The sequence below is a fragment of the Trachurus trachurus genome (genome assembly GCF_905171665.1).
Source record: "Trachurus trachurus genome assembly, chromosome: 7".
NCBI classification, from domain to species: Eukaryota; Metazoa; Chordata; class Actinopteri; order Carangiformes; family Carangidae; genus Trachurus; species Trachurus trachurus.
The window spans coordinates 6000756-6018994 of NC_139901.1; the positions used below are offsets into that span (position 1 = coordinate 6000756).

The 18239-nt window shown below is 41.8% G+C and overlaps 2 protein-coding genes across 4 annotated transcripts; one reads left to right on the forward strand and one right to left on the reverse strand.

The window, feature by feature from the left end:
- Positions 1 to 139: 139 nt before the first annotated feature.
- il17rb (interleukin 17 receptor B) lies at positions 140 to 6957 on the reverse strand. The gene is made up of 11 exons (XM_083975755.1): positions 6835 to 6957; positions 6672 to 6744; positions 6552 to 6579; positions 5926 to 6039; positions 3965 to 4068; positions 3701 to 3836; positions 3463 to 3498; positions 3336 to 3365; positions 3145 to 3225; positions 1533 to 1807; positions 140 to 638 (listed from the first exon to the last, which is right to left on the reverse strand). Exons 1-11 carry the CDS (start codon positions 6843 to 6845, stop codon positions 234 to 236), a joined length of 1293 nt encoding a protein of 430 aa, XP_083831881.1. The 5' UTR covers positions 6846 to 6957; the 3' UTR covers positions 140 to 233.
- Positions 6936 to 17299, forward strand: chdh (choline dehydrogenase). Of its 3 annotated transcripts, none has more exons than XM_083975753.1 (10): positions 6936 to 6998; positions 8266 to 8710; positions 8911 to 9141; positions 10137 to 10303; positions 10428 to 10579; positions 12379 to 12508; positions 12629 to 12763; positions 13429 to 13571; positions 14473 to 14575; positions 15206 to 17299. In XM_083975753.1, the coding sequence occupies exons 2-10, from the start codon at positions 8295 to 8297 to the stop codon at positions 15622 to 15624; spliced, it is 1896 nt and encodes a 631-aa protein (XP_083831879.1). In that variant the 5' UTR covers positions 6936 to 6998; positions 8266 to 8294; the 3' UTR covers positions 15625 to 17299. The 3 variants fall into 3 exon arrangements, with proteins under 3 accessions (XP_083831879.1, XP_083831880.1, XP_083831878.1); XM_083975754.1 differs by lacking the exon at positions 6936 to 6998 and adding an exon at positions 7144 to 7241; XM_083975752.1 differs by lacking the exon at positions 6936 to 6998 and adding an exon at positions 7322 to 7679.
- Positions 17300 to 18239: the final 940 nt, after the last annotated feature.

Here is an 18239-nt window from a genome sequence, read left to right on the forward strand (position 1 = left end):
ACAGATGAACAACTAGCTAAGCATATTTGAAGCATGTCATTATACCACTAGAAAAGACAAATAAAACTGGATAAAATGAACAAAACAAAAAAGAGGCTAAGCTTAGGTTTTGGTGACAGAAAAATGTATAAGTCATCTGTTATTTTATTTATTTATTTATTTTTTATAAAAGAGTAAAAGAAATAGTAAAAAAAAAATTCTGATACTTATCTAAATGTTCTCATCACAGATGTTCAGACAGGGATGTTCTCTGTGGTTCCACCTCTCTGGAAAACCTTTTCTACAGCTTCTCTTAATTTCACTGTACTCTTATCACTGTAGAAAATCCCTGGTCTGAAGATCACATCTGAGACCTTCTTCTTGTCTCCCCTGTGAGTATGAAGACCATGACAGAGTTTCTTCAGATCCTTCATCAAACAAAAAGTCTTGCAGGCCCTCAGTTCCAGCGCTTTGCTCCTCTGCTTCTTCTCCTGCTGCTCGGCCAGCTGCACCACCCAGAACTTCCTCAGGTCACTGGCACTTTTTGTGAAGCCGGCAACCATGTTGAGAATGAGGGGATAGAGGTCATGAGCCGTAGCTGGGACGGAGGCTGCTGGAAAGTTGTGGTTGGGAGGAGAGCGGCTGGGCGGTGAAGAGAGCTGAGAGAAGAGAGGAGAAAACGAGGAGTATGAACAAGTCAACTCTTCACTCATCACTACAAACACACTGTTTAAATGCAGCATTGTGGTATTTTACTTTACTGTGGCAGTGTAGAAGATGTTGTTGTTAATTCATCTATTCCAAAGATTAACACAATAGTTCTTGTTGACACACCCCAAAATTAGGTCTATAAAGTTAATCACTAAATATCAAAGATGATATAAAGATCATTTAATGAGTTGTTATTTTCCATGCCAAGGTGATAACATATTGGTTATAGCCAAACAGATAAGATAATAGTCTACTTGCCAGCCCATAGGGCCCCATTGTGAAATGTTGAGTACCCCAAAGTTTTATGTTAGAAATATATAGTATGGGTCCCCAGTATTCAGAAACTGCCGGATGCTAACTTATATATATTGGGCAATTAGCATAACTGAAATAATTAGCATAAATTAGCATAATTGCCTATATGGGCAATATTTCAATAAAATTGACTTGGCTGATCTGGGCAATATTGGAGTGGTTTTGGGGGTTATTGATGATGCTGAATCCATTTCTGACATTTTCAAAATTCAAAATGGCTGTCTAAACCGGAAGTGACCAGATTTTAACCGCCAGTGGGCCGATTTTGATGGATTTCAAATATATATAAGTTAGCATCCGGCAGTTTCTGAATACTGGGAACCCATACTATCTATTTCTAACATAAAACTTTGGGCTACTCAACATTTCCGGGTACTCATTGTTGGAAAGTAGACTATAAGATAAGATAAGATGAGATAAGATAAGATAAGATAAGACAACCTAGAAAGTTCCTGGTCACACAGTAACATCATATACACTTCTCATCAGACAGGAACAAATAGATGATAAAAAAGGACAATCTGCACCTGTGGGCAGACAATGAGAACTCTCTCTGCAGCCTTGGCCTCTTCTGCCAGCCAGCGCATCGGCCCCAGCTCTGCAATCTTCCTCTGCTGCCACATGTCAATAGTCACACTGCAGCCGCCGTGCCACTGCAGGAACTCAGCCAGGGCCACCACGGCCTGCTGGAAGGCTGCGTTCTCAGCAGGGTACACCACCAGCACGGGGACGGGAACCATGGGAGTTTGAGGTAACCTTCTGAAACCAAACGATTCGGCAATGTTGGCTCCACAGTTTTTATCTGGGGTGGAGGAAAACATTGGGAAGGAGAGGTCAGCAATCTTCAGCACAGGGTAACAGACATAGTACAGTGTCTCAAAGGTCTCATTTGGAAATCCGGAGATAACCATCTAGATTCTCACTTGTCGTGTTGTCGTGCCTACTGACATGGGCTAAATAAACTTTTCCATGATATTCTATTTTATTGAGATGCACCTGTATAAGTGCCACAGACCGTCACAGGTACTGTGAATTCTCAAATGAAAGCTGAGTCTATAGTCGGGTTTCTTGTGTACAAAAAATTCTAGGTGGGTGCGCAACCGGGGGGCAAAAGACTGCTTTGGAGTTAACTGATATCAATGTAGATGCCGTATTGTTTGTAAGTTCTCCCTGACTCAATTGCAATAAAATGTAATTTCATAGAAAAATCTCTTTGTCTTTCATTGCATCACAAATCAAATCAGAAAAAAACACTTGCTGAAATTAGAACTGTAATAAGCCCTGTTATGCACACACAGAAGAGTGCATTAAAGGGATAGTTCACCCAAAATTCAAATTTCACCCTCATGTGGACTAAGGGCTGGGAGAAGTTTCAGAGTCCTCCGTACCTTCTCTGAGTTCCAGCGGGGCTCCGTGCAGCACTGCATGTCCATATGACGGTTGCGAACGGAGCTCACTTTTCTTCGTCCAAAAAGACACACCAAAAAACATCCAAATACCTCCATAGTGCTCGTCTGTAATGTCCCTCTTGTATTGAAGCCCCGACATGAGAAATTGTTCCGAAAAAAGTGAAATAAGTCTATGTTTTAAGCTTGTTTGTAGCGGAAGCTCCCAGCACTGCTCTTCCTGGTCCGTCCCAATCTCGCGCGATTTGCATTGACACCCAGTTCACGGCAAGAGGGACATTACAGACGAGCACTATGGAGGTATTTGGATGTTATTTGGTGTGTCTTTTTGGATGAAGAAAAGTGAGCTCCGTTCGCAACCGTCATATGGATATGCAGTGCTGCAAGGAGCCCCGCTGGAACTCAGAGAAGGCACAGAGGACTCTGAAACTTCTCCCAGCCCTTAGTCCACATGAGGGTGAGTAGATATTAGTGAAATTAGAATTTTGGGTGAACTATCCCTATAAGTTGACTCTTCTCCTATTCATCATCTGCAATTTAATACAAAATTCATGTTTTAAACACGATGTATCGGGGTGCTTAGTGTTTGAGAGCATGTCCCGTGTTGGCACTGCCCAAAGAAGTGATGGCTGGATCGATTCCAAGACCATGCTGGTATTTACTATGTGTCATTCCCCCAGTCTCTCTGTCCTGGCAAATAAAGGCACAAATGTTTGTTGAGAGTTGTATTTACATATCATGTAGCAGGAACACAGGAGCATCAAAGCGGTCAGTCCTCCGAAAATGAGTCCAATGCCGTGTTCTGTTCTGAAGGCTGCACAGACAAACACAAAACACACACCACGTTGCTTATGTCATTTGTACTGAGTTGTCTATGTTATGCTTAGGTTTACATGATTTAGTGTTTTAACTGTAGGTTCTCACATGAAGTAGGGATCTCAGTTGAAGTGAGCACTTTAAAAAGAAGTAACAAAGATAGATAAAATCAATATTTTTGTTGTACATTATATACACATACTACAGACTTGCACAAGCAAATGTGATCGCTCACCTGTTGTAGGGGCTTGAGTAGAGCTCAGTGTAACTGCTGCAAAGACAACAAAGAGACAGTCTCACCATTTTAACACTTTTGAAGCTTTAATACATTTTTGAGGACCAACAAAATAATAATAATAATAATAATAATAATATTAATAATAATAATAATAATAATAATAATAATAATAATAATAATAATAATAATAATAATAATAATAATAATAATAATAATAATAATAACAATAACTTACTTGGTGTTGGACGAGATATCATAATAGATGTAGACTTATAAGCGAGGCCACTATTCATTGGAGGCAAAGGGACATTGGCAGCTCGGATGTGGATGTAGACACCGTACCTTGCCTTTACTAAAAGATGAAACCATTTCTGGGTTTGAAAAGATGATGGACAGTCATTTCAGTTATTGTAACCTTTTCAACCTCACACACACTTTGGTAGGTCCATAGTTTCAAATGCATTTTGACTTTTATTGTTGCAGATTACATCCTTAGCACCTGATCTTCACTGATATCTTCTCTGCTTAAACTTGGGTTGTATTTGCAGAGGTATGATGAAGGTCCCGTTTTGATCAATGTGCCAGTCAGATAGTCGATGCTAGCTGGACAGACAGAGAATCAAAATGTTATTTCTTTTAGGAAGAGTTCAGTCATGAAGATCATCTTTTCCCTCTTGCCTGAAGGCCTGCCTGTGGCCCTTAAAGAATAACATTTAAAAAAAAATAATACATTTAGATAAATGAAATGACCTGACTACAGACGCACTATAACACAAGAATTATTGCTGATTGCATTTTCACTGTGTGGTTTTGCAGTTCTAGCTGCCAGCTAACCACACAGTGTGCTGCTTGAGGAGAAAAAGTATGTCAGGCTTCTTGTTTCTGTTTTTGTATGTCTCTTAGGTCTACTACTACAAGGTCTACAAAATTCAAACAGTAATTTTCTCACCCTCTCAATTATACATCAAGACCAAGACTCATATGTTGGTTTTTTTGAGCACCTGACCCCCCAAAGATTTCTGCACGTGCCTGGTGCTGAACATGAATTTGACTCTCTTATTATTTTCTAAATCTGAAGACGTCGGGCCTCGTCGGACGGCGTCGGGAGCTCGTCTGTTTGGTGTGTTCCTCTCCAGGTGCAGCCACACTATAAAACACTCTCGTGGACAAGTTGTGATCTGCACATTCACCACGCCGTGTTAACATTCCGACACATGAAGCAGATACTCGGAACTACTTGCGTTTTTGAAATCACTCCGCCCAGCAGCCATGTCTGGAATGTAGTTCCGGCTGCATTTGCCTCGAAAACGACTCCATCTCGTAATGTTCCATTATTATCTCATAGCGTGGTGAATGTGCAGGTCACAACTTGTCCACAAGAGTATTTTTTAGATTAGATTAGGTTTATTTGTCCCCATGGGGAAAATTGTCCTCACAGACTGCACATTTGGAGTTTTGGAGTTGTTGGATTGCTTATTTTATGACTCTGATGAGGGAAAGGCGAACATTCTGTTTGCCTCTGTTGCGTTAAGGAGGGTACACTAGTCTACAGGATAATCGGGCTGATTTTTGTCCCGATCTCCCCCTTCCGATCAAAGCCAGCAAAGGTTGTCTGCCCGATTGTCTGATGTTTGTAAACAACATCATGTCTGATTTTCATGTGGTGTGGGAGTGATTTTGTCCGGTCCGATCCGCTCGGAAGGCATCGGAAGGAGAGATCGTAAATACTGAACATGTTTAATAGGCTATTTGCCACTAGAAATCCTGTAGTGTGGGGTGTTTGGGGCCAGAGCGCACAGCTTCCAACTTGTGCTGTAACAACCCACATTCGCGCTGTCTCTATGACTTTTTCCATAGTCGTTTTGTTTTTTGTGTGTGTGTTTTTTCAGACAGTAAACGGCAGAAAACAACCACCATTGCATCTTCCTGTTCGTCTGCCATGTTTGTTTACACTGAAGTCACGTTTGACCACGTGAGATTTGGAATATTGAGCGTGAAGAACCTGATACTCTGCTGGAGAAACTACACCACACACTATAAGATCAGAAGAGAGAGATCTCATGCGATTTGTCTTTTGTTATCATCAAGTGTGTGGTCTCCAAATCTGTGAAGGTTTGAAGAATCCTGTAATGTGTGCCAGCCTTTAGGTGAGCAGCTCTGCCCCACCGATCTAAAAATAGCTTGCACCGACAACAAGTAATGAACCTACCCAAGACTATAGGGATTGTGGTAATAGGCAAATTTGCCAAAATGTTGAACTATCCCTTTAAGTTGCAGCGTCTTGAGCTGTCAGGGCCACTGTACAAAAGTCCTATGTGCTGAGTAAAGAAAACTGAGAGGTAAGAGAAATATCTAATGCATAACAGCTTTCATTGTTATAGCAAATAATGAGTAATCAGCCTACTTCCTTTTAATTGAATAACGTCATCAATAATCAATTCTGAGGGTGACTGCACCTACCATCAATTGTGACTGCCCAGCTGATGTTCAGCATGTCTTGTCCTTCCACTGTCACTTGTTCAACTTCCAGGCCCGCAAGGAAAGACGGAGAGGTATTACTAGAAGTAGGAATACCTGAAACAAATGACAATGGTGTTGATCGAGGTCCACAAATAATGTGCTTATTATTCCCCTTAATTCAGCTGTTGAAATAAAGTGAAACATATCATGTGACAATTTATGTTGAAACCCTAGAGGGCACTAAGCTGTTTCCAGTATTCACATCAACAAGAATATTCAGTATGATGATCTCGTAAAGTGACAACAGATTGTGCTAAATTCCATTTGTTGGGCAATTTTTTTTATATCAATTGAATCAATTTTAGGGTAGCCTATTTATTTTGGTGGGCTACTGTTACAGGTGATAGATGTTTCACTGTCCATGCAAATGACTTCTTGAAATAGCCCTATAAAAGAAAATTTTGTGAAAAGTTTCATGCAAGTATAAGCTTTGGAGAATTAAAATACTATAGCATTTTACTTCTCCAAGTAAAAGGAGAAGTAGCCTAAGTAGTTTGTTTCTATAGTTTCAAACACTGTCTGCAGATCGAGTAGGCTATAGAGATCAGTAAAACATCATAACTTACCGCTATAGTACTGAGCACAGTCTACTTTCTGTAAACAAACCCCAGAAATACATCACTTAGATAACTTACAGTCTTACATGAAATAATAGATCATCTGTTTAGTTCAACAACTTAACTTACAGTTTCATGTGCAAACACACCAGCCTGGACGCAAAAGAGGAAAATCAGCGCTTCTCTCCACATCTTGGAGCAACTGTTGGTTTTAAAGAATGAATGAATGAATGAATGAATGAATAATCCACAGCATAATATTTTCATCATTGATACCGACAACCTACAGTACCTGTAGCGCATCTGTAATGTGAAACCTCAGTCAGTCGCAGCCTGTCTCTCACTGTTCACCGTTATCGGTAGTTAACTACGGTATAAATCCAGCCGCTGGCCCCGCCCCCTTCCTGCCCGTTACTCGCCCCTCGCTCGGTTCAGTCCGTGTGTCCAGTCGCCGAGGTAAGAGCAGCTTTCCGACCTCAATTCCGGTTGTAAACAGTGTCACTCTCGCTGTGTCGACAGTACCAAACTCCCGCACCAACATTGGTTAAAGTTGAGTGGAGTTGGTAAAGTTTCCTGTGGCGGTTTCCACGTCCTGCGGGACAGTTTAACGTAAGTTACTGCAGCTCCGAGCTGCGGAGCGACGTCGTGTGGAGCCGTGTTTACAAGTCTAACAGCGCTGTCACCGTCAGCCTGTCTGTGGTCTGTCCCTAGCGAGCAGCTCACACACAGTTTGACCGTACTTTGTCAACATTCAAAATGTGTGTGTTTTTTTTAGTCAAGAAACAACGTGTCAACAAATGCAGCTCTTGGTGCAGCAGCTGACCCACAGACCTTAAAATGTTACACTGAAAGGCTTGCGCGTGCATACTGGCCTCTCATCGATGACTTTTCATTGATCTATAAAGGGAAGTTATAAGAGCGAAAGTCCAGCATCAGGGTGTTTACTGTTGGTGAATGATTTGATGTCTCCGTTTGCTATTATTTCGGGCTGTTCAAAGTCCGGTTACTTCCACACACCGAGAAGTGAGAGCCTGGTTTATCGACATGACCTAGATATCCCTCCACTGGGCCTGGATCATAGGCTGCTGTGCGGTACCACTGGTTTTTATTCTGACCCGATATCGAGTAAAACCAAAGGTACCGATACATTTTACAAAAGCTTAATGTGTAAAGAGGGCGGAAACAAAATGTTAGTCAGTCTCAAGTTAAAATTATGCAATAAGTCTAAAACATGGACTCTTTCTTTGGTTTCATTGTATCAGTGGGGGGCGGGGTCCAAATGAGAGCCCTCCCCAAATATTAAAAAAATAAAAAAGTGCATTTCCCACAATTCTATAATACTAATATGGAAATTTGCTAATTAAGAACACAGTTTTGAGGGTCTTTATATTTGTATTCCTTACATCTATGTATCCTGTACTTCTATGCTACTGTTGCAAGTGAATTTCCCACACGTCGGTTCAATAAAAAGTCTTAGGCTATGTCTTAAAAGAAAGTAAAAGACTCTACTGATGTAGGCCTATGCTGATTGCAAGAATCATACAACTGATGTATAAACCAAAAAGGTGGAGACAGAAGACATAATTCCTCCCCTTCTCACCAACAACAATTTAGGCTTTAAATTGAATTCATCACCATCAAATGTGCCAGTTTTGGTTAGTCACAGACTCAGCCTGCTCCCCACAGTGTGTCCGGCTTTAACATGTACTGTTGTGATTTCCAGTGAATGAAGGAAGTCCCCCCAGAACCAGGATGTTGTCTGTGGCTTCAGTAGGCCACACCGGTGCAAGGAGAGTTGTGACTGCAAGATGTCTGAGGGACAGCAGGAAGTGGTTAACCTGCTGCAGTCAAGATCGTCGCTCTGTCCCCGAAACACGAAACACTGGGCCATCCTTTTCCTACCCCTCCGCCCGCCATCGCAGATTCTTTAGTGCCTCAGCTGCTCATTGCAACTCATCATCACCACCTCAGAAAACACCATCTTACAGCTACATCGTTGTCGGAGCGGGGTCGGCGGGCTGCGTCCTTGCCAATCGTCTCACTGAGGATGCCCATGAATCTGTGCTTCTCCTGGAGGCGGGGCCTAAGGACATGTCACTGAACAGCTTACGACTCTCATGGAAGATCCACATGCCAGCAGCGCTGACCTACAACCTTTGTGATGACAAGTACAGTAATAAATTAAATGACAGTATTCAATTATTTCAGCTGTCTTTCACTATTTCTGAAATGTTTCTGGCCCAGATGTGAGACAACTTAATTTTGTCTTGGTGTCTGTTATTAATTACAAGGAGAGGTGGACAAAGTATACAGCGCTATTAGAGCTCCTTTTGATGGTTCACTGTATTTTCTTTATGCTTCCCTTCAGGTATAACTGGTACTACCACACTCTGCCTCAGGCCCACATGGATAACCGGGTGATGTACTGGCCAAGGGGGCGTGTTTGGGGCGGCTCATCGTCACTCAATGCCATGGTGTACATCCGTGGACACGCTGAAGACTACAACCGCTGGCAGAGAGAGGGGGCGGACGGCTGGGATTACCAACACTGTCTGCCTTACTTCAGGAAAGCTCAGTGTCATGAGCTCGGAGAAAACAGGTGCCCAACCTGTTGTCTTTTGGTACCTTGAAATTTATGTCCAGAAAATTCTAATATGAAGGGACCTTGAATCAAGTGAATCAATGACCTGTTTGGTGGTACCGGTCCCGGATGATGATGATAAAATAAGAAGCCCTAAGGCCACAAAACCACACTTCAAGTGAACAACCCACAGACTGCACAATGCATTCATCAGAAAATTCACAGGTTTCTTATGAATCATTAGTCGTGACACACTGCTGATCTTATCAGGCAGAGTGTGAAAACTTGTGCAAGAGCAAACCACAGATATACTCCTGTCCTATCTACCTGGAGGAACAGTCGAAGGATGGATGTTTAAAGAGCCTAACACAGCAAGAAATACTAACATATTGTTAAAATAGCATTATTATTACAATGCAAAACTGAAAAGATCCCTCTGGCATACACAGCTCTGAACAGATCATAGTACTGCTGTTGTGACCTGCACATTCACCACGCTATGATCATATCATACAGACGGAGTTGTTTTTGAGGCAAATGCATAACGACATTCCAGACACGGCTGCTGGGCAGAGTGATGGGCAATTAACCTACCCCGATGACTATAGGGACCATGTGGGGTCCCCTGGAATTCAAATGGGGTCGCCTGAAATGTCTAGTAATTGATAAAAATTATTACTGATAAAAATATATTTGTAATTCTTTTTTTAAAATGATGACACAACTTTATCACTTTACTTTATCGAATATAAATTGAGTTCAAATAAAATGCAGCATATAAAATATCTGAGCAAGCGCATCTTGATTGACGGGGTCGCCCAAAATTTGTGATGTCAAAATGGGGTCAAGAGCCAAAGAAGGATGGGAGCCATTGGATTATGGCAATGGGCGAATTATTAAGGTCTTGGCAGCGTTGATCAGTCATTCCTTGTACAGGATTCTTTAAGACATAGTGTTGTATTTTCAAACAAAACTGGTGAAATGTTAAATGTTGTGTTTCTTGTCTTCCGTAGATACCGGGGGGGGAGTGGACCTCTTAATGTGTCCAGAGGGAAGACCGACCATCCTCTTCACAAGGCTTTCATTGAAGCAGGGCAGCAGGCGGGGTACCCCTTCACTGATGACATGAATGGATACCAACAGGAAGGCCTTGGCTGGATGGACATGACCATTTTTAAAGGTTTCATGAGTAGAAGAAGAAATACCGTATTAAAAAGATGCGTATAGCAGCATTTATGTAGCATGTCTATTATGGAGCAGCGATTTCATATATTGTCTGCATGTTACTGCCCACATCTGCCCAGGGAAGAGGTGGAGCACAGCCAGCGCCTATCTGAGACCGGCCCTGGGTCGCCCCAACTTGAAGACGGAGGTGCACTGCCTGACCACCAAGATCCTGTTTGATGGAACCCGTGCTGTGGGAGTGGAATACATACAGAAGGGACTGAAGAAAAGGGTGAGATGGATAGATTTACCTCTAACAATTCACATTTTTAATAGATGGGGGAATTATGCTTGCGTAGGTTCTCAGTCATCGAGGTCATTGAGGATTCTGTTAAGCAGAAAAAATGTGACTCCACATTTCACAAGTTTTTCTAATGAATTTGCAACGAAACAGACGATCCTATCAGGCAGAAATATGCGAAAACATGAGCAAGCCGCACCCCTGTTTACTTCATACTAAAAGGAACCATGACTTCATTCAGCAACCGCATCAGAAAAAATACGGCGGAACATTTTCAAGCATTTTATTACCACAGTTGAATTGGCTGTTTGAGGACTCCTCAAAAATTCACCAGAAACTTTCCACATGCACATTTGCACATAGGTGGTGCAGAATGAGTCAATAGCCTCCCCTGGAGTGGCCGACAACCTCGACACATTGGATTACGTTTTAGTAAGTGGATGAAAATCGGTATCAGACGCACCGATGCAGAAAAACAACTGCAGGAAGTCAGCCGTTTTGATTCAAATGTACGATTTTGGTGCAGAGTTTGCAATTTGGAGGCTTTAAATTAGAGATCAACCGATATGGGTTTTTCGCTGGCCGATGCCAATGCCAAAATGTGTGCATTTATGAGCAGCTCAATTAAAGGGATAGTTCAACATTTTGGCAAATTGGCCCATTGCCATAATTGCTATAGTCATAGCAGTAGGTTCGTTACCTTTAATTGTAGGTGTAAGCTATTTTTAGTACAGCGGAGCGCAGCAGCTGGCTGCTCAGAGCTACACTATGGAGGCTAAGGGAATTTCTTGGTTTCCCTCATCAAACTCATCAAATACAAAATCCCAAAACTCCACAGCGCTTTTGTAGACAAGTTGTGACCTGCACAACCACCACGCTATGAGATAATGACGGAACGATACGAAACGGAGCCGTTTTCGAGGTAAATTCATACAAAACCGCTGATGCGCGTTGCGTTCAGGGACAGTTTTTCAGCAAGCAGTCTCCGTATTTACCCTGTATTTACCTCGAAAACGGCTCCGTTTCGTATCGTTCCGTCATTATCTCATAGCGTGGTGGTTGTGCAGGTCACAACTTGTCTACAAAAGCGCTGTGGAGTTTTGGGATGTTGAATTTGATGAGTTTAATGAGGGAAACCAAGAAATTCCATTAGCCTCCATAGCGTAGCTCTGAGCAGCCAGCTGCTGCGCTCCGCCGTACTGAAAATAGCTTACACCGACAATTAAAGGTAATGAACCTACTGCTATGACTATAGCGATTATGGCAATGGGCCAATTTGCCAAAATGTTGAACTATCCCTTTAAAGTCAATCATCAGCCAGCAAATATGCTTTCATTTCTTTTTTTGTGGCATTTCTTTTTAAATTTTTTTTCTCCATGCTGTTCACCCAGGTCTGTTTGCCATGTATGTGATCATCTTGTTGCATAACACATTGTGTCATATACGCCTCTGCTCTGTTTGAGCTGATTTATTAAAGCCTGTGATGGATACTTGCCTCCTCGCCATCAACACATTGTTGCACAAATCTCAAGCACATGCACAAACGACTACAGTACAAAACGGTGGGATCCTTGGAGTGTTTGTTTTCTCTATCTAATGTTTTTAATGCGGACCATGGTATGGGCAGTATATTCATATGACTTTGGGGTTGACATTTACATTTTAAAATTGTTATTGTGAAGTTGGCGAACTGACCGTCTGATGTGCCTGGCCATAGAAGCTCTGACATGATCATACACCGGTAATCTTGTAGAGTGACTCTGTCATCAGTTTTCCTGTTCTCTCCTCAGGTGTTTGCAGATAAAGAGGTGATACTGAGCGGAGGAGCAATCAACTCCCCTCAGCTTCTCATGCTGTCTGGGGTGGGAAATGCTGATGAACTGAACCAACTTGGTGTCTCTGTTGTTCAGCACTTACCAGGTATATTTTATGGGCCTACTGTAAAGTTTCGTTTCCCACTTCCCATTTCAAAAAACAGTCAGACTGTTTTTTAATGTGTATGTTCTTTGACTCATACTCTGGTGTCTTTTTGTTTGCCAGGCGTCGGCAGTAACCTGCAGGATCATCTGGAGCTGTACGTTCAGCAGCAGTGCACTAAACCCATCACCCTGTACAAGGCCCAGAAACCTTTCCACATGGTCAAAATAGGCCTCGAGTGGCTCACCATGTTCACTGGTAAACAAACACATACACACATTCTCCTCAAAAATAATTTATTTCTGTGAGATTCTATCACTCGGGGCACATTATTTTGAATGAAGGACTATCAGTTATAGACAACTTTGATGATTGTTGAAATATTGTGATAATAGAGTCTGAGGAAAACTGCTTTTCCTATTGAACATACAATTTCTATTTTTCTATTTCAATATAAAGTCAGTTTAAACTCAATTTTATCTTACTAAAGTTTAAAGTGCAAAGTGTAAAACCATGACCTGAATTTGCCAACTTTGGAGTATTTACACATGAGTTTTTGTTGTCACGTGGAAAAAAAAAAAAAAAAAAAGTATTTGCATTTACCTCACTCTTCTACCTCATTAATTTGTCTCTCTCTATGCGGGTGGGTTGGGGATCAGATGGGTTTAAGAAAAATGCCAATGTATCTTGTGTGAGCTGATTCCTACTGTTTCATTATTTCTCAAACAAACATGTAAGAAAAAATAATGCAGTCATTTATTTGCAAATAATTTGAAATATTTTCAAATATTAAAAAAATAAATCATTTTCCTGTCATTGTGGCAGGAAAATGTGTAGTGCAGGCAGTATTTTCATAATACGGAGCAAGGTTGGAGAGAGGCAGGCAAGATAGATGTCATCAGTCTGTGTCGTTGTCTCCCCAGGTTACGGAGCTACAGCCCACTTGGAGAGTGGGGGTTTTATCCGTAGTCGTCCGAAAGTCACACACCCCGACATTCAGTTCCACTTCCTACCCTCACAAGTCATCGACCACGGACGAGTTGCCTCCAAAATAGAGGCGTATCAGGTGCCTGTGGTTTCTGTGTTTGCTTTTTGTGTGATTGTGTGATTGACCTTGGTGTGTCTGCTGCTGTGAGCATGTAGCAAGATGGCGGTGCTGGTTTGTTCTCCCACTAAAGATTTCAAAGAACATATATATTAGTACATATAGTATATTATAGCACCTATACATAGCAAAATAGCCTCAGAAGTAACCGTGACTGGTATAAAAGCTCATTCATTACAGAGTAACCACTGACACCATAGACAGTTATGAAACAGGAGCTTCCAAGAAAATTCCTGGGTGTGACTTTACTTCTTTTCCAAAGAACTGCACTGATCAGGTAGCCTGACAAGCCAGACCATATCATTAAAATGTCTAGTCTGGCAACGACCAGTAGACCTCGGCTCAATCCAGGGGGCGGGATGAAGGCTGTCTTTCAAACTGCCTCTGCACGCAATAGGGTAGCGCTACGACCAATCGGAGCAAAGAGCAGGATGACGTTAGCCTGACAAGCCAATTAAAATGTATGTTGTCGTCACGTTAAGCCCAACAACTCTCTAAACAGATAGAGCGCTGTGATTGGTGAACACAATCGGTGTTCGAGACTCAAAAAGTTCCTATGGCTCGTTTCTAGACCCACCTACAGAGCAAATATATTTGCTGCCGCTAGGGTGCGTCTAGATTTCTAGGCTACCGATCAGGCTTTCTTGTGCCCACATTGTGTACACTACGTATTTTGTATTGTTCGATCTATAAATGTGCCAGATATCATTGGGTTCTTCGTCGTTGAAGAATTGGCAGTATTTGGTGGTATTTACAGTGGGCCTATTTTTGCATGTGCGCATTGGGTTTGCATATGTTCTTCAGGTTCCTCAATGACTTACAAAGTACAAAAAACTTGGTGTTAATTGATGTTGTGTTGTAGGTTCACGTGGGACCAATGAGAAGCACTAGTACCGGATGGCTGAAGCTGAAGAGCACCAACCCCCTGGATCACCCAACCATCCAGCCAAACTACCTGTCCACCGGTAAGATTTAGTCCCTGACCTATCAAGACCCAGTCGCCGCAGGCGGCGGCTGGTGCAGAGAGATGGAGCTCTGGTGGATCTGCAGAAACAGAGAGAGTGCGAGACACCAAAGCCAAATTACAAAGTACAACAGAAAAAAATGACAATGACAAATATACTGTACTGAGAGGAGAGGAGAGGAGAGGAGAGGAGAGGAGAGGAGAGGAGAGGAGAGGAGAGGAGAGGAGAGGAGGGGAAAGGAAAGGAGAGGGCTCTGTGTAACCAGATGTGTCCCCCAGCAGTCTAAGCCTATAGCAGCGTAGCTATAAAGTGGTTCAGAGCTACCTGAACCAGCCCTAAGTAAAAGCTCTGTTGTAGAGGAATGTCTTAAGTCTAGACTTAAATGTAGTTACAGTGTCTGCCTCTTTGACCCATGGAGAGAGCTGGTTCCACAGTAAAGGAGCCCGGTAACTGACTATTACACGAATATAATGGAATGCTCTAGGTATGAGGAAAAAAGATCACCAATGTTTACATCTTAAAGTGTAAAGTGCATCTCATCAACGTCAACAGTTATTTTGGAATGAAAGCTGGCAGTTGGGTTGACGGACTCAATGATAGAAATGTAATTGTCATTTGCTCTCCACTCAGATATGGATGTGTGGGAGTTCAGAGAGAGCGTCAAACTCTCCAGGGAGATTTTTGCTCAGAAGGCCTTCGACCCGTTCCGTGGTCCTGAGGTCCAGCCCGGTCCTCAGGTCCAATCAGACGCCGACATCGATGCATTTGTCCGCCGGAAGGCAGACAGCGCCTACCACCCGTCCTGCACCTGCAAGATGGGCTCTCCCTCCGACCCCATGGCGGTCGTCGACTCAAACACGCGCGTTCTGGGTCTGGAGCGGCTACGCGTGGTCGATGCTTCCATCATGCCCAGCGTCGTCAGCGGCAACCTTAACTCTCCCACCATCATGATGGCAGAGAAGGCTGCTGACATCATCAGAGGTCGCCAGCCTCTTGTTGACCCAGGTGTTCCCGTGTACCAACCGCCTACACTCGACACGCAGAGATGAATAGTTAAGTATACGAGTGATCAGAGACAACACATCAGTCGTCACGTAACACCACCAGTCAACAGCGCTGTTGTCTGATTCTATCAGGGCGTTGTTTATTAAAACGTCTGAGTCACCATGGTGATGGTAAAACATAGATTTGGTGTTGAATACAGTTGGTTTTAGCTGTTTACATTGGAAATGGTATTCCTGTATCACTTGATATTCTGACTGTTGTCTCATTTGCCTCGTCACTCGTCCACTTTTTTGTGTTGAATTCTAAATTCCATCCAATACATCTTTAGCTATCCTAATGGGAATAAGAGGGAACTAAAACCGGTTGTTTGCACAGGTTAACTGAGTTGACTCCACAAACAAAAAGAGACTGGACCAACAGATTTGTACTTCCAAATATACAGAGATGGTTAATTTTGACTGCCAGTATTTATGAAATACTGACATTTGTAGCGCTTGATGACAGCATGAAAGACCTCAGGTTCACCCCTACACAGTGGCTTTTGTGCCACTGGTGGTGATAATTTTATGCTGACTGTTTCCTGTCCTGTCCTGCCAGAAATTTAGTGTCTCTGTTGCCACACTTATCAGTAAGGTAAAAGTCATGTCGCTTCCTGAGAATTATCAGATTGAACACTTTTCATACGGTTGTTGCACACGTTTACAACAGATGAGAATACTCTTAAACAAAGCAGTTGACGTCCAAATTTCAAACAAATTTCTTGCGAATTCCACGGGACACAAAACACTACCCTCAGGTAGTTTAGTAAGAAATGCAATACTAATTGTTTGGCTATCTTATACAGTAATAATCAAATAAGAGGTTCTTCTCATACCTTTACATGTTTGGACACAACACACCAACACCTAGCGACGCTTCTGAAGAAGCTTGAAGAATACTGTCGAAATTACCCCTCGGGTGTTGAGACTGGGTCCATCCAGTTGTCGACATCAGATTAGCATTTGGTATCTAGGTATTTTTGTGACCCACCCATATTCTCGGGAAAACAGGCTTGTTTCTGGCACTGGTTGGTTAACATTTTTAATTAGTTGTTCAGTTGTCGCAACTGAAGCAACCCTAATTACACTATTGTAGTTTTACTCTAAGGTATAACACTGCTATATTGATTTATTTCAACCATGGACTGATCTCAGAATATCAGAACTGGATAATTATAGGCATAATTGTGTTATAAACGCTACATTCAAATATGCACTAAAAACAAACAAAATATTTTGTATTACCTTGTTTACAAATGAGCTTTGTGTGTAAATGATCAAATGGAGTTGAGTGTGGATAGAATCATGCGCCTTTTGAGATTCAATCACCATTTGCCTGATTTCTGAACAGATCTTAAATCAAATAACACTGACATTTAATTACATTTACATAATTCTTGTTTTCTCTTTCTAATGTTAAAATGAAATGGAATAATGTCTTATAGGCTTTTTCACTATGGTGCTAACTCTCTTAGCCTAGCTTCATTACTGTGAAGTTTATATTACAGTATGTGCAGTATTGTACAATATTTCTTGAATGTTGACATCATTTGTGTCATGATGAGTTGTGAAGGGAGTATTGCTGTGAAGATTCATAAAGCTTTTAATTTAGCATGTTTTTGGTTTTGTTTAATAATTTTTTGTACTGATTATAAGCAAACACTTAGAGACCATCCTGATATCGTCCTCATTACTTTATTCAGTGGTCCATACAAAAATCCTCAGCAGGCTCATGTTCATTTCAGGTGAGAATTTAAATGTACAAAACAGGGTTTTTGTTTTCATTGGTACAAAATCTCTAAGGTACTACTAGTACTTATGCTACAAAGTAGATAGAGCCAAGATTTTTAAGTTTTCATACAACAAATGGGTAGAAAGCAGAAATGAAAAAAAAAAGGTTCATCACTCATTTTTTACAAACTCTGTACAGATTTCATACATTGTAACCATGTCATATGCATCTGTAAAGCAGTGGAACAGTACAGAAAATAAAGCTGTCAGTTGCACAACAAAGATTTTGGTCGCTGATTTTAGTCACTAAGCTTCTTCTAATAAAACAATGGATTCGACACATCTGGAGATTTTTTTTTTCTTTTTCTCTGAGTTCCTGACGAGTAAAGAGCAACAAGTTTGGTTCTGTCAACTGAAAAGAATCTGAACTGTGCAAAGTCAGTGGTCTTACAAAAGCAGTGAGTTAGTGAAACCGATTAGACAGGCTCATTTTAAATAAAGCATTTGGTGTCGATCTAGTGATTAGTGTCTACCTTCACAGTCCTCCCCATCGTCACTGTGTAAATGTCAACATGAGTTCTAGACAAAAGCTGCAGCAGGAGCTGAGGAAAACATGGCACACTCTTGAGTTTGATCCCCGAACAAGTGGCAGTCACACGGTACAAGACGCTGCAGCTCTGTGTTTGTGACACAGCTTCATCTGCTGCTTGGCAGGTTCAGAGCGATGTGCAGCAAAGATCCAAACATCGGCTTACAGCGTGTATGAATATGGCTTCTGAAGTTATCTTGATTACTCTAAAGCAAAAATTCACCAGAATCCAAGACAGTTTACACAAAATGACAAATTTGGCCAATGTGTGGTTTCTGCGTGCGAATAGTGATTTTTGAGA

Bases quoted from the DNA above. Each gene is read 5' to 3' on its own strand.
- il17rb (XM_083975755.1), bottom strand. The intron at 3,499-3,700 runs GTAAGTTATTGT...TTGTCTTTGCAG, and splicing joins GATATCTCGTCCAACACCAA to CAGTTACACTGAGCTCTACT. The intron at 3,366-3,462 runs GTGAGCGATCAC...TTCTTTTTAAAG, and splicing joins TACTCAAGCCCCTACAACAG to TGCTCACTTCAACTGAGATC.
- chdh (XM_083975752.1), top strand. From the start codon at position 7,505: ATGTCTCCGTTTGCTATTATTTCGGGCTGTTCAAAGTCCGGTTACTTC. The intron at 7,680-8,265 runs GTACCGATACAT...TGTGATTTCCAG, and splicing joins GATATCGAGTAAAACCAAAG to TGAATGAAGGAAGTCCCCCC. The intron at 8,711-8,910 runs GTACAGTAATAA...GCTTCCCTTCAG, and splicing joins TACAACCTTTGTGATGACAA to GTATAACTGGTACTACCACA.